The sequence below is a fragment of the Coregonus lavaretus genome (genome assembly GCF_964263955.1).
Source record: "Coregonus lavaretus genome assembly, contig: HAP1_SCAFFOLD_4845, whole genome shotgun sequence".
NCBI classification, from domain to species: Eukaryota; Metazoa; Chordata; class Actinopteri; order Salmoniformes; family Salmonidae; genus Coregonus; species Coregonus lavaretus.
Genome location: NW_028160421.1, coordinates 31,479 through 45,956, shown reverse-complemented (window position 1 = coordinate 45,956; position 14,478 = coordinate 31,479). Strand labels below are relative to the sequence as shown.

At 43.0% G+C, this 14,478-nt stretch overlaps 1 protein-coding gene across 1 annotated transcript; it reads left to right on the top strand.

Moving 5' to 3' along the window:
* Positions 1–81: 81 nt before the first annotated feature.
* Positions 82–14,478, top strand: LOC311121853 (arf-GAP with Rho-GAP domain, ANK repeat and PH domain-containing protein 3-like; the record flags this gene model as incomplete). The annotated part of the gene is made up of 8 exons (XM_084196292.1): positions 82–156; positions 1,609–1,726; positions 4,142–4,278; positions 4,416–4,534; positions 4,919–4,982; positions 5,166–5,309; positions 11,652–11,690; positions 13,031–14,478. Coding segments are annotated over 8 exons (1,170 nt in total), but the record flags the coding sequence as incomplete, so codon positions are not given.

The following is a 14,478-nucleotide window of genomic DNA, read 5'->3' as shown; positions in this document are numbered from 1 at the left end:
ACCGTTTATAAAGATTTATGAAGGGTTAGATCACATTGGTTGGACAAACGATTGTCTGTAATAAGTATCCTGTATGTGCAGCTGTCTCAAGCAGGTGACCTGATCATTGAAGTGTACCTGGAGAAGAAGATGCCAGACTGCTGCATAACTCTGAAGGTAAGTGGCGCCGGAATATCTTCTGATTTTAATTTCATGAAAGTTATTATTTAACCACATGGTGGCGCCTCTCCACCCTCCACTAGTCTCTCTAGACCAGGGGTCTCCAACAGGTAGATCCAGTAGCTTCCAGTAGCTAGCAGCCCACCTATGAGTAGCACGCCCATCAATTCTGGAAGTACATTCAATTTTTATAAATGTGTTCCATCGCAAACCGTCATTAACATAAAGCTCCTGGTTCTATCCAATCAAAGCCACATTGACATTATCCCAACGCTAGTTAGCCACGATTGGTTTAAAAAGCCAAATGTAACACAATATCTGCTGATTTTAATTTCAATATTGCCCTTGTCTGTCTGTGTGGTGCGCCCGTTTGTCTATCGCTCCGTGTGTCGCCAGTTAGCGATGCTAGTAGGCTAATGATAACCGTCTTGTGGGTAGACAGAAAGACTTTCCCCCCAAAAAAACTTCTCAATTAAATGCAAAGTAGGTTTACCTGACAGAACGATATCAGGATTATTTGTATCATTTGGGTGGAGATTGTTTAGCTAACTCTGCAGCAGCAGGCCTAAAGAGCAGATACATCGCTAGACTGACACGTTCCTCTCTTGCTAGATGTGCAATTAAATTACACTCAAATCATTTTTTGTTCGCTTTTTATTCCAGACCTAAAAAAAATGGTCTTCTGATGTGATTTAATCATTGACGTTGTCTCAGAACATCCATTTCCATTGTTTCTCTGAATAATTGTAATATTGTGGAGAAAAAAAACAGGAAAAAAATTAAACAGAACAGACTTCAGGAAAAACCCCTTTAGTTGTTTAATAACCATTATTTTACCAGTTATATTGACAGAAAACACATCACTTGTACACCAAAGAAGAGTTGCAGTGTAGCGGAGAAGAATGGGCCTATTTGAAAGCTAGAAAAAAACAACTAGTAGCTCACAACATCTTTTTTTTTTAAAGTAGCTCTCATGCAAGAAAAGGTTGGAGACCCCTGACCTAGACAGACAGGTGGCCTCCCACAATGTACCAATGTTGCCCTAGGTCTGGGATTTCCGATGATAACCATCTACCATCACCTAGACTATACATGCTGGACATGAGCATTTCTGTAGATGAGCTAGGAAGCAAACATGCTCTGGTCTGGTTCTCTGTAGCTATCTCTTTATGGTCTGGAACTCTGTAGCTATCTCTTTATGGTCTGGAACTCTGTAGCTATCTCTTTATGGTCTGGAACTCTGTAGCTATCTCTTTATGGTCTGGTTCTCTGTAGCTATCTCTTTATGGTCTGGTTCTCTGTAGCTATCTCTTTATGGTCTGGAACTCTGTAGCTATCTCTTTATGGTCTGGTTCTCTGTAGCTATCTCTCTATGGTCTGGTTCTCTGTAGCTATCTCTTTATGGTCTGGTTCTCTGTAGGTGTCTCTTTATGGTCTGGTTCTCTGTAGGTGTCTCCAACCATGGGTGCTGAGGAGTTGACTAACCAGGTCCTGTACATGAGGAACGTCCCAGCAGGGGAGAAGGACGTGTGGCTGACGTTCGAGGCCATAGAGGAAGGACAACTGGGTGAGAAGCATCATATTACTATCTCTGACTGGGTGAAGAGCATGATGTTACTATCTCTGACTGGGTGAGGAGCATGATGTTACTATCTCTGACTGGGTGAGGAGCATGGTGTTACTATCTCTGACTGGGTGAGGAGCATGGTGTTACTATCTCTGACTGGGTGAAGAGCATGATGTTACTATCTCTGACTGGGTGAAGAGCATGATGTTACTATCTCTGACTGGGTGAGGAGCATGATGTTACTATCTCTGACTGGGTGAAGAGCATGGTGTTACTATCTCTGACTGGGTGAGGAGCATGGTGTTACTATCTCTGACTGGGTGAAGAGCATGATGTTACTATCTCTGACTGGGTGAAGAGCATGATGTTACTATCTCTGACTGGGTGAGGAGCATGATGTTACTATCTCTGACTGGGTGAAGAGCATGATGTTACTATCTCTGACTGGGTGAAGAGCATGATGTTACTATCTCTGACTGGGTGAAGAGCATGATGTTACTATCTCTGACTGGGTGAAGAGCATGATGTTACTATCTCTGACTGGGTGAAGAGCATGATGTTACTATCTCTGACTGGGTGAGGAGCATGATGTTACTATCTCTGACTGGGTGAAGAGCATGATGTTACTATCTCTGACTGGGTGAAGAGCATGATGTTACTATCTCTGACTGGGTGAAGAGCATGATGTTACTATCTCTGACTGGGTGAGGAGCATGGTGTTACTATCTCTGACTGGGTGAGGAGCATGATGTTACTATCTCTGACTGGGTGAAGAGCATGATGTTACTATCTCTGACTGGGTGAAGAGCATGATGTTACTATCTCTGACTGGGTGAAGAGCATGATGTTACTATCTCTGACTGGGTGAAGAGCATGATGTTACTATCTCTGACTGGGTGAAGAGCATGATGTTACTATCTCTGACTGGGTGAGGAGCATGATGTTACTATCTCTGACTGGGTGAAGAGCATGATGTTACTATCTCTGACTGGGTGAAGAGCATGATGTTACTATCTCTGACTGGGTGAAGAGCATGATGTTACTATCTCTGACTGGGTGAGGAGCATGGTGTTACTATCTCTGACTGGGTGAGGAGCATGGTGTTACTATCTCTGACTGGGTGAGGAGCATGGTGTTACTATCTCTGACTGGGTGAGGAGCATGATGTTACTATCTCTGACTGGGTGAAGAGCATGGTGTTACTATCTCTGACTGGGTGAGGAGCATGATGTTACTATCTCTGACTGGGTGAGGAGCATGATGTTACTATCTCTGACTGGGTGAGGAGCATGGTGTTACTATCTCTGACTGGGTGAAGAGCATGGTGTTACTATCTCTGACTGGGTGAGGAGCATGGTGTTACTATCTCTGACTGGGAATACTATAGAACATCTAAAAACAGCTCAAAATAGCATTTACAGTGCATTCGGAAAGTATTCAGACCCCTTGACTTTTTCAACATTTTGTTACGTTACAGCCTTATTCAAAAATTGATTACATTGTTTTTCCCCCTCATCAGTCTACACACAATACCCCATAATGACAAAGCAAAAACAGGTTTTTAGAATCTGTTTATAATTTATAAAAAATTTAAAACTGCATTATCATATTTACATAAGTATTCAGACCCTTTACTCAGTACTTTGTTGAAGCACCTTTGGCAGCGATTACAGCCTTGAGTCTTCTTGGGTATGACGCTACAAGCTTGGCACACCTGTATTTGGGGAGTTTCTCCCATTTCTTCTCTGCAGATCCTCTCAAGCTCTGTCAGGTTGGATGGGGAGCGTCGCTGCACAGCTATTTTCAGGTGTCTCCAGAGATGTTCAAGATCCGGGCTCTGGCTGGGATAGTTTATCTTTGAAACGTGAAGACTTTCTCACAGTCTAGTTGTATTCCCCTTATATTTTTTACGGAAGGAAATTCCAGGACATCATACTGTATAGTTTCACTTCAGGTTTTTTTTTTTTTTTTTTTTTATGTTCAAATGTTGTCTTTGTTCCACAGAGCGCCCCCTACACCCCAAAGAGAAAGTGCTGGAGCAGGCACTACAGTGGTGTAAAATGGCTGATCCTAGTTCCGCTTACCTGGTGGTGAAGAGAGTTCCCAAAGGAGAGGGCATTAACATCCTGACTGGTGAATACTGCGCAGCCCGGAGAAATAGCTCATTAGCTTGGTCTATCAATCCCAAACAATCACAATCATTAGCTTGGTCTATCAATCCCAAACAATCACAATCATTAGCTTGGTCTATCAATCCCAAACAATCACAATCAAATGACCCTCTTCGATTTTTGATCATCGATTTTAATCAGCCCAATTTAGTTGTTGCTCTTACGTTCATGCGTGACCATTTATTTGGAGACTGTCATTGTTATACACAGTATGATTGCAATTATGATGTTTTTTAATTCACAGCCTACCAGAGTGAGATAATGAAGATGGGAGTTCTTAAGTGTCGTGAAGAGCCCCCCAAACTCCTCCACGGAAAAGGCTTTCAGGAACACACCTTTCAGATCAAAGACCACAGGCTGCTGCTGCTGAAGGACAAAAAGGTATTTCTGCTCTCGCGTCACGGTCACATCTTGAAGATGGAACTCTGCGCTCATATGGGCCAGTGTAGTTATCGCAGGTGGAGCTGTGATTGTCCAGTTTGTCTTTCCTATAAATATGTTCTTACTGTACATTTCAGAGCATCAAGCCTGAAAAGGAATGGGCTCTGAAGTCTATGAAGATCTACATGGGAATTCGAAAGAAGCTGAAACCGCCCACTAGATGGGGCTTTACTCTGATGATGGAGAAACATCAGCTGTACGTGTTCACTTCAAAATCTTGTCTGGCAATGAAAGGAAATACCACGATTTTGCTGCAAATTATTTGGGTCATTGCAAAGGATGTCTGGGAAATCTCGAATCACAACTTCTATTGGATAAGACTGAAACATATTCTTATAGGACATACATCATGTTTTCTCAAGTATTTGAAATTCCTCATTGAAATCCTCATTGTTTACTGTATATTGAATGGTTTTGGCATGACATAGGATGTTATGATGTTATGTAAGTGGACTACATTGTTTTGGGGGGGAGGTTGGAATGTCTTGTTTTAGATCTGCCTCTCCCCTCCCCTTTTAAATGAGACCTCCCTCCTCCCCTTTAAGAGCTAATCACTGCTTTGTGTTTTTGTGTCTCCCAGGTACCTTTGTTGCTTTTGTGAGTCTGACCTGTGGGACTGGGTCACCAATTTCCTCAAAGCACAGGTATGTTGTGGAGCCTAGTTCCCCTCCTCAGTGTGTGAGTTGTTTTGCAACACTTTTACATGATTTAGAGTTTGCTTTCCCCAGTCTTTTTTGGGTGTAACACCTACGCTTTAGATTTTTACTTATGTCTGTTTCATTTCATCCATTCGATTTAATTTTGATTCGCTTGATTCCCTCTAACAGAATGATGACACCCGACCTCCGGTGTTGAGACGTCACTCCTCCTCAGATATCTCCAAACAGAAGTTTGGGACCATGCCCCTAGTACCAATCAGAGGGGACGGACATGAGAGCAACTCTACCATGCTGTCAGCCAATCAGACTCTGGTACGTTCCAACTCTACCATGCTGTCAGCCAATCAGACTCTGGTATGTTCCAACTCTCCCATGTTGTCAGCCAATCAGACCCTAGTACGTTCCAACTCTACCATGCTGTCAGCCAATCAGACTCTGGTATGTTTAAACTCAACCAATTTCGACTTCAACTCAACCATGCTCTTAGCCAATCAGACTCTGGTATGTTCCAACTCTACCATGCTGTCAGCCAATCAGACTCTGGTATGGTTCTGCAGGAGACAACCACCCACACCCTCTACCCACCCTATACTTTTAAGCCTGTTGTGTGCTTCCCAGTAGAAACAATTTGCGCATGTATTATGACAACATGTTGTGGCATTTTTGATCGTTTTGCTGTTAGGCAGGGGTTTTCGGCTGTTCGCTCACACACATTTTTTTCTAGAGGCAAGTCGAAGTTCGGTAGCCGAAGTCTACACCCCTTTCGTCGGTTATTGGTCAACAGTACTACTCCTAGTAGGAGTGAAAACTATGGACGGGATTATTCAATGAAGTGTTTGTTGTCATTCGACTAGAGACGACTAGTTTTCATGCAAATTCTTTCACTTGAGAAATACTGCACCAAACATCTTAGTTAGATGGAAAATTGTGCGACTAAGACCTCCTTGGCAAAAATGAATTACAGATTTCTTGAATTAATTTGGTATACTGCTTATGTTGTTGCTACGGCATCTCAAGAGAGACAAACAGTAATGTTCCCACTTTTTTTTTCTTGTTTTTCAAGCAAAGGTCTTTTAAGGGAGTATGCGAGGCACAGACGTTCATTTCACCTAGCCGAGTTCTGCTAGGAGCACACTGAACCTAGTATGGGGAGCCTTTAGCTAACTGAACCTAGTATGGGGAGCCTTTAGCTAACTGAACCTAGTATGGGGAGCCTTTATCTAACTGAACCTAGTATGGGGAGCCTTTAGCCAACTGAACCTAGTATGGGGAGCCTTTAGCTAACTGAACCTAGTATGGGGAGCCTTTAGCTAACTGAACCTAGTATGGGGAGCCTTTAGCCAACTGAACCTAGTATGGGGAGCCTTTAGCTAACTGAACCTAGAATGGGGAGCCTTTAGCTAACCGAACCTAGTATGGGGAGCCTTTAGCTAACTGAACCTGGTATGGGGAGCCTTTAGCTAACTGAACCTGGTATGGGGAGCCTTTAGCTAACTGAACCTAGTATGGGGAGCCTTTAGCTAACTGAACCTGGTATGGGGAGCCTTTAGCTAACCGAACCTAGTATGGGGAGCCTTTAGCTAACTGAACCTAGTATGGGGAGCCTTTAGCTAACCGAACCTAGTATGGGGAGCCTTTAGCTAACTGAACCTAGTATGGGGTGCCTTTAGCTAACTGAACCTAGTATGGGGAGCCTTTAGCTAACCGAACCTAGTATGGGGAGCCTTTAGCTAACCGAACCTAGTATGGGGAGCCTTTAGCTAACTGGACCTAGTATGGGGAGCCTTTAGCTAACTGAACCTGGTATGGGGAGCCTTTAGCTAACCGAACCTAGTATGGGGAGCCTTTAGCTAACCGAACCTAGTATGGGGAGCCTTTAGCTAACCGAACCTAGTATGGGGAGCCTTTAGCTAACTGAACCTAGTATGGGGAGCCTTTAGTCACATCAGTACTGCACGTTTGGGTTGTTGTTGACGTTTTGCATGTTTTGAGCCCAAGTTGTTTACTTCACACAAAGCTTGTTTTTGTATCGAGATCACTCCTTTCTGTCTCCCATTTCTGTAACCCTTTGGTATCTAGTATGTATAGTATTCCATGTCCTTCACTATCCCTTTACTGTAGAGTATTCACTATGGGCCAGTTTCCCTGACCCAGATTAAGACTAGTTCTGGACTGAAAAAGCAAGTCAAAGCATCATTTTTTGTCCAGCAATAGGCTTAATCTGGGTCAGGAAAACTGTCTCCATTTATACAACGAGTGGTCTAATCCTGGATGCTGATTGGTTAAAACCACATTCCAGCTGGTGTCTATTCCACAAATTACCACCGGCTAAAACAATGATGTTGAAATGCCTAATTACTCTGCTTCATCTCACCGTGCAATCCAATGTCTCATCAGCCCAGCCAGGCAATTTATAAACTTGATCTCCACTGTAAAAAGCATCTAGACATTATCTCCCATTTCTTTTACACTAGCAATTGGTTTTCAACAGCGGAGATTTGTATAAAACTGGCTGTCTGTCTCTGACATTTGCAACATTGTTTCAATATTCAAATTCGATCTCCAGCTGTCCCATAGTAATGAATGTGTCGGGAAGAGACAGACAGGCAGGCAGGCAGGCAGCTTTTCTCAGACAGTCGAAATCATGAATCAGCATAATTTTTATGGACATATACAGAGAAATGTAAATAGAAAACTGGTAAAACGAAACGAAATGCAGCTAGTTTGCATCTTTCCAGCTTCAGTTTAAAGTGATTGTGTTAGCTGTGTTGTTGGCTGAAAGACTGGGTCGCGTCCATAGATACAGAACAAAAAGACTGAACGACTGGGTTGCGTCCATAGATACAGAACAAAAAGACTGAACGACTAGGTCGCGTCTATAGATACAGAACAAAAAGACTGAATGACTGGATCGCGTCCATAGATACAGAACAAAAAGACTGAACGACTGTATAGATACAGAACAAAAAGACTGAACGACTGGGTCGCGTCCATAGATACAGAACAAAAAGACTGAACGACTGGGTCGCGTCCATAGATACAGAACAAAAAGACTGAACGACTGGGTCGTGTCCATAGATACAGAACAAAAAGACTGAACGACTGGGTCGTGTCCATAGATACAGAACAAAAAGACTGAATGACTGGGTCGCGTCCATAGATACAGAACAAAAAGACTGAACGACTGGGTCGCGTCTATAGATACAGAACAAAAGACTGAACGACTGGGTCGCGTCCATAGATACAGAACAAAAAGACTGAACGACTGGGTCGCGTCTATAGATACAGAACAAAAAGACTGAACGACTGGGTCGCGTCCATAGATACAGAACAAAAAGACTGAACGACTGGGTCGCGTCCATAGATACAGAACAAAAAGACTGAACGACTGGGTCGCGTCTATAGATACAGAACAAAAAGACTGAACGACTGGGTCGTGTCCATAGATACAGAACAAAAAGACTGAACGACTGGGTCGCGTCCATAGATACAGAACAAAAAGACTGAATGACTGGGTCGCATCCATAGATACAGAACAAAAAGACTGAACGACTGGGTCGTGTCCATAGATACAGAACAAAAAGACTGGGTCGCGTCTATAGATACAGAACAAAAAGACTGAACGACTGGGTCGCGTCCATAGATACAGAACAAAAAGACTGAACGACTGGGTCGCGTCCATAGATACAGAACAAAAAGACTGAACGACTGGGTCGCGTCTATAGATACAGAACAAAAAGACTGAACGACTGGGTCGCGTCTATAGATACAGAACAAAAAGACTGAACGACTGGGTCGCGTCCATAGATACAGAACAAAAAGACTGAACGACTGGGTCGCGTCCATAGATACAGAACAAAAAGACTGGGTCGCGTCTATAGATACAGAACAAAAAGACTGAACGACTGGGTCGCGTCCATAGATACAGAACAAAAAGACTGAACGACTGGGTCGCGTCCATAGATACAGAACAAAAAGACTGAACGACTGGGTCGTGTCCATAGATACAGAACAAAAAGACTGAACGACTGGGTCGCATCCATAGATACAGAACAAAAAGACTGAATGACTGGGTTGTGTCCATAGATACAGAACAAAAAGACTGAATGACTGGGTCGCATCCATAGATACAGAACAAAAAGACTGAATGACTGGGTCGCGTCTATAGATACAGAACAAAAAGACTGAACGACTGGGTCGCGTCCATAGATACAGAACAAAAAGACTGAACGACTGGGTTGTGTCCATAGATACAGAACAAAAAGACTGAACGACTGGGTCGCGTCCATAGATACAGAACAAAAAGACTGAACGACTGGGTTGTGTCCATAGATACAGAACAAAAAGACTGAACGACTGGGTCGCGTCTATAGATACAGAACAAAAAGACTGAACGACTGGGTCATGTCTATAGATACAGAACAAAAAGACTGAACGACTGGGTTGTGTCTATAGATACAGAACTGAAAGACTGGGTCGCGTCCATAGATACAGAACAAAAAGACTGAACGACTGGGTCGCGTCTATAGATACAGAACAAAAAGACTGAACGACTGGGTCGTGTCCATAGATACAGAACAAAAAGACTGAACGACTGGGTCACGTCCATAGATACAGAACAAAAAGACTGAACGACTGGGTTGTGTCTATAGATACAGAACAAAAAGACTGAACGACTGGATCGCGTCCATAGATACAGAACAAAAAGGCTGAAGGACTGGGTCGTGTTCCTGCAACCGAACCGATAGAACAAACAACCAGCCGGCTTGGGTAGCAACCCTAGATTTGTGTCGCGACTATACAGTTGAAGTGGGAAGTTTACCTAAACATAGGTTGGAGTCATTAAAACTCGTTTTTCAACCACTCCACACATTTCTTATTAACAAACTATAGTTTTGGCATGTCGGTTAGGACATCTATTTTGTGCATGACACAAGTAATTTTTCCAACAATTGTTTACAGACAGATTATTTCACTTATAATTCACTGTATCACAATTCCAGTGGGTCAGAAGTTTACATACACTAAGTTGACTGTGCCTTTAAACAGCTTGGAAAATTCCAGAAAAGGATGTCATGGCTTTAGAAGCTTCTGATAGGCTAATTGACATCATTTGAGTCAATTGGAGGTGTACCTGTGGATGTATTTCAAGGCCGACCGTCAAACTCAGTGCCTCTTTGGTTGACATCATGGGAAAATCAAAAGAAATCAGCCAAGACCTCCGAAAAAATGTTGTAGACCCTCCACAAGTCTGGTTAATCCTTGGGAGCAATTTCCAAACGCCTGAAGGTACCACGTTCATCTGTACAAACAATAGTACACAAGTATAAACACCATGGGACCACGCAGCCGTCATACCACTTAGGAAGGAGACGCATTCTGTCTCCTAGAGATGAACGTACTTTGGTGCTAAAAAAGTGCAAATCAATCCCAGAACAAATGCAAAGGACCTTGTGAAGATGCTGGAGGAAACAGGTACAAAAGTATCTATATCCACAGTAAAACAAGTCCTATATCTACATAACCTGAAAGGCCGCTCAGCAAGGAAGAAGCCACTGCTCCAAAACTGCCATAAAAAAGCCAGACTACGGTTTGCAACTGCACATGTGGACAAAGATCATACTTTTTGGAGAAATGTCCTCTGGTCTGATGAAACCAAAATAGAACTGTTTGGCCATAATGACCATTGTTATGTTTGGACGAAAAAGGGTGTGGCTTGCAAGCCAAAGAACACCATCCCAACCGTGAAGCACGGGGGTGGCAGCATCATGCAGTGGGGGGGTGCTTTGCTGCAGGAGGGACTGGTGCACTTCACAAAATAGATGGCATCATGAGGAAGGAAAATGATGTGGATATATTGAAGCAACATCTCAAGACATCAGTCAGGAAGTTAAAGCTTGGTCGCAAATGGGTCTTCCAAATGGACAACCCCAAGCATACTTCCAAAGTTGTGGCAAAATGGCTTAAGGACAACAAAGTCAAGGTATTGGAGTGGCCATCACAAAGCCCTGACCTCAATCCTATAGAATATTTGTGGGAGAACTGAAAAAGTGTGTGCGGGCAAGGAGGCCTACAAACCTGACTCAGTTACACCAGCTCTGTCGGGGGGAATGGGCCAAAATTCCACCCGACAGGTTTGACCCAAGTTAAACAATTTAAAGGCAATGCTACCAAATACTAATTGAGTGTATGTAAACTTCTGACCCACTGGGAATGTGATAAAATAAATAAAAGCTGAAATAAATAATTCTCTCTACTATTATTCTGACATTTTCACATTCTTAAAATAAAGTGGTGATCCTAACTGACCTAAGACAGGGAATTTTTACTAGGATTAAACTGAGTTTAAATGTATTTGGCTAAGGTGTATGTAAACTTCAGACTTCAACTGTATCTTGTGGAAGGATTAAAGAGTATGAATAAATTAATCAAAATAACGTTTTAAATGAAAATATGTAAATCATTATTTGAATATGTTGGTAACCTGTTGTATAAAAGTGATAAGGCCCTCGAAGCTGGTGTTTTGGAGGATATATTGGCACGGTTTGCAGCACTCGACTTCGTATCGGGCCCAACAACACCCGTGCCAGTCTATCCTCCAAACACCGGCTTCTCGGGCATTATCACTTAAATGTCTTTTGTTTTTCTCTTCAGCGAAAGCTTCACGCCAGAAGGACTCTCTCCATGTTCTTTGTAAGTATGCACACCTTGGTGAATCTTCATCCTTACTTTCAACCCGGGGGCTCAGTTGGTAGAGCATGGCGCTTGCAATACCAGGGTTGTGGGTTTGATTCCCACGGGGGACCAGTAAGGAAATGTATTCACTCACTACTGTAAGTAGCTCTGGACAAGAGTGTCTGCTAAATTACAACAACAAAAAAATATTCTCATCTAACAAGAAGCTAAGGATGAAAACAGAACACAATGTTTCTTTTGAAGGTTGCTATTGGACTTGTTTAACGCTCTCCTAACTCGCATAACTAACAGTTCTCCAAAGCCTCTCTCTGTCTGTGTAAAGACATTCCCTTGGTTTATACAGGGACTATATCTGACCCAACCACGCATCCACTTCCTGATGGAAGCCCTGACTTCCTGGTATTACAGCATCAGGATGTTGATGTGTAGACAACAGGATGGACTGGGAAGGAGATGTCGTTCTCCAGTATTGTTCTGGTTCTATGGCCCTTAGCCTTGAGGGGGAGGCCTGGTGAGGCTTAGTGAAGTACCTGCTTGTGTTTTACAGAACAGTCTGCCGTGGTTATTAGGCTACATTTTAGTCATTTAGCAGACGCTCTTATAAAATTTTTCATACTGGCCCCCCGTGGGAATCGAACCCACAACCCTGGCGTTGCAAACGCCATGCTCTACCAACTGAGCTACATCCCTGCCGGGCCATTCCCTCCCCTACCCTGGGCCAATTGTGCGCCGCCCCATGGGTCTCCCGGTCGCGGCCGGCTACGACAGAGCCTGGATTCGAACCAGGATCTCTAGTGGCACAGCTAGCACTGCGATGCAGCACCTTAGACCACTGCGCCACTCGGGAGACCAAGCTACTGTTCTACCTACTGGAAGTAACCCAGCCCAAAATGCATTTACAAGGGATTTTTTTTCCTTGAAATTTTCTTTTGTCCCTCGGTGTATTGAGTAATTGCCTTGAGGTTGTTGCTGAGGTGCCAGAACAATGGCCAGACCTTAATAAGAGGAAGTCTGTTGTTTTTAACGTCATTGTCGAAGAAGGGTAACTCCCTTCCATGTTTGTCCCATTAAATTAACCACACGTTTCTTTGTCACTGTAATGGCAGATCATCTCCTTAATACCTACTTAAAATCTGATCATTCCTAACAAATAGTTACATTGTAACCCCTTTTATTATTATAATGGTTCTAATTCTGCTTTTGCCTCGAACCTTCCAGAGCTTTACATAGTGTATAATCAAACATACAAAGAACTCTGGGTTGGGTTCAAATTCAGAGAGTTTCTAACTCCCTCTGTTCTCTCTTCTCTTCTCCTCTCCCCCCTCTCCTCCACCCAGCCCATGAAGGTGCAGCAGGACTCGTTCGAGGAGCGTCCAGAGCCAGAACCCCCAGAACCCCCAGAACCCCTGTACGAGGAAGTAGGAGACTTCGGTTTGCAAGTCCTCAAGTCCTTGGAGACCAGCTTCCTCTCCAACAACACCTCAGAGACCCAAGAGGTCCCTGACCGGCCCCTGAGCCTCAGCCTGGGCCCCCGGAAAACAGGCTCCCTGGACCACATGATCGGCCCCAACCCGGTGCAATCTCTGGTGCTGGGAGGAGAGGGTCTGCTGCCCCCTGCTGGTTCTCTGGATACCCTGGTGCTGGGTGGAGGAGGGGACCTCCAGGAGTCTCCCCAGCCAGTGCCGAGGAGGAGGCAGCAGCACAGGCCCTGTACCCCCTCTCAGGAGCTGCTCCTCCAGGAACTGTCCTCCGTCTTCACCAAGAAGACGGAGAATGAGGAGAAACTGCCAGGAGAGAAGAATGTTATCTGAGGAGAGGAAGATATGTGTGCACATGTAGACTCAGACAGACAGACAGAAGACTGGAATAACATGGGAGTATGGACAGAACCCATTTGTTTGGGTGGTGTGTCAAAAATACATGATCATGTATGAATAACCATTTACTTATGTTTTATCCTACAAACGATTTACTGCTCTGCTATCACTGTGATGTACATATCCGTTTTATATTGAAAGATGCTTCTTGGATTATAACAACCTTGCTAATTGCTTTAGCTATTAACTATGGGATACCTTTTTGTACTTGTTTTTGAATAGTTTACTAAACCACTGAGGGAGAAGAGAAATGGATCTCTCATCAGGCATTGTTGATGGTAATGCATTAGGCATTAAACATTCTTTTTTTTAGTCTTAATCAACTGGATTTTAAATATAAGTGTGTTACAGTCTCTGTATGTATTAATTTATTTTTGAAATGATATTTTATCAACTTTTCTTTTTGTAAAAACTGTGAAAGTAACAAAAACAGAGTTTTGCTTCTAGACAGCCACAGATAATCCAGAGTGTTGCTACACAATCTGACCAGTAGGTGGCAGTATGCACACTATCTTCTAGATAGTACAAATGGATTCTTAGTTTTATTCACCATGCACAACCACTGTATGATGTGAATAGAGCCAAATATAATAATTATTAGTGGCACTACATTTTAATATTCTGAATTCATGTTTGCACTACCAAGTCTACTGCTTTTTCATTAATATGCCGTATTCAAGATATCCTCCCTTTTTTTTCTCATCAATCTAAATACACAATAAGATATTCCAATTTGACTTCCTTTGCCAAGTGTCTATAGTGTTGTTGTCCATTAGTTTTATTCCCAATTTACTGTAAATAGTGTACATTATTCTGTATGCTTATACCATTTCAATATTCATGATGCAGTATTTCACATTGTTGTCACTACATGAAGGACTATATTAAATATGATATTTGTAGTTTTA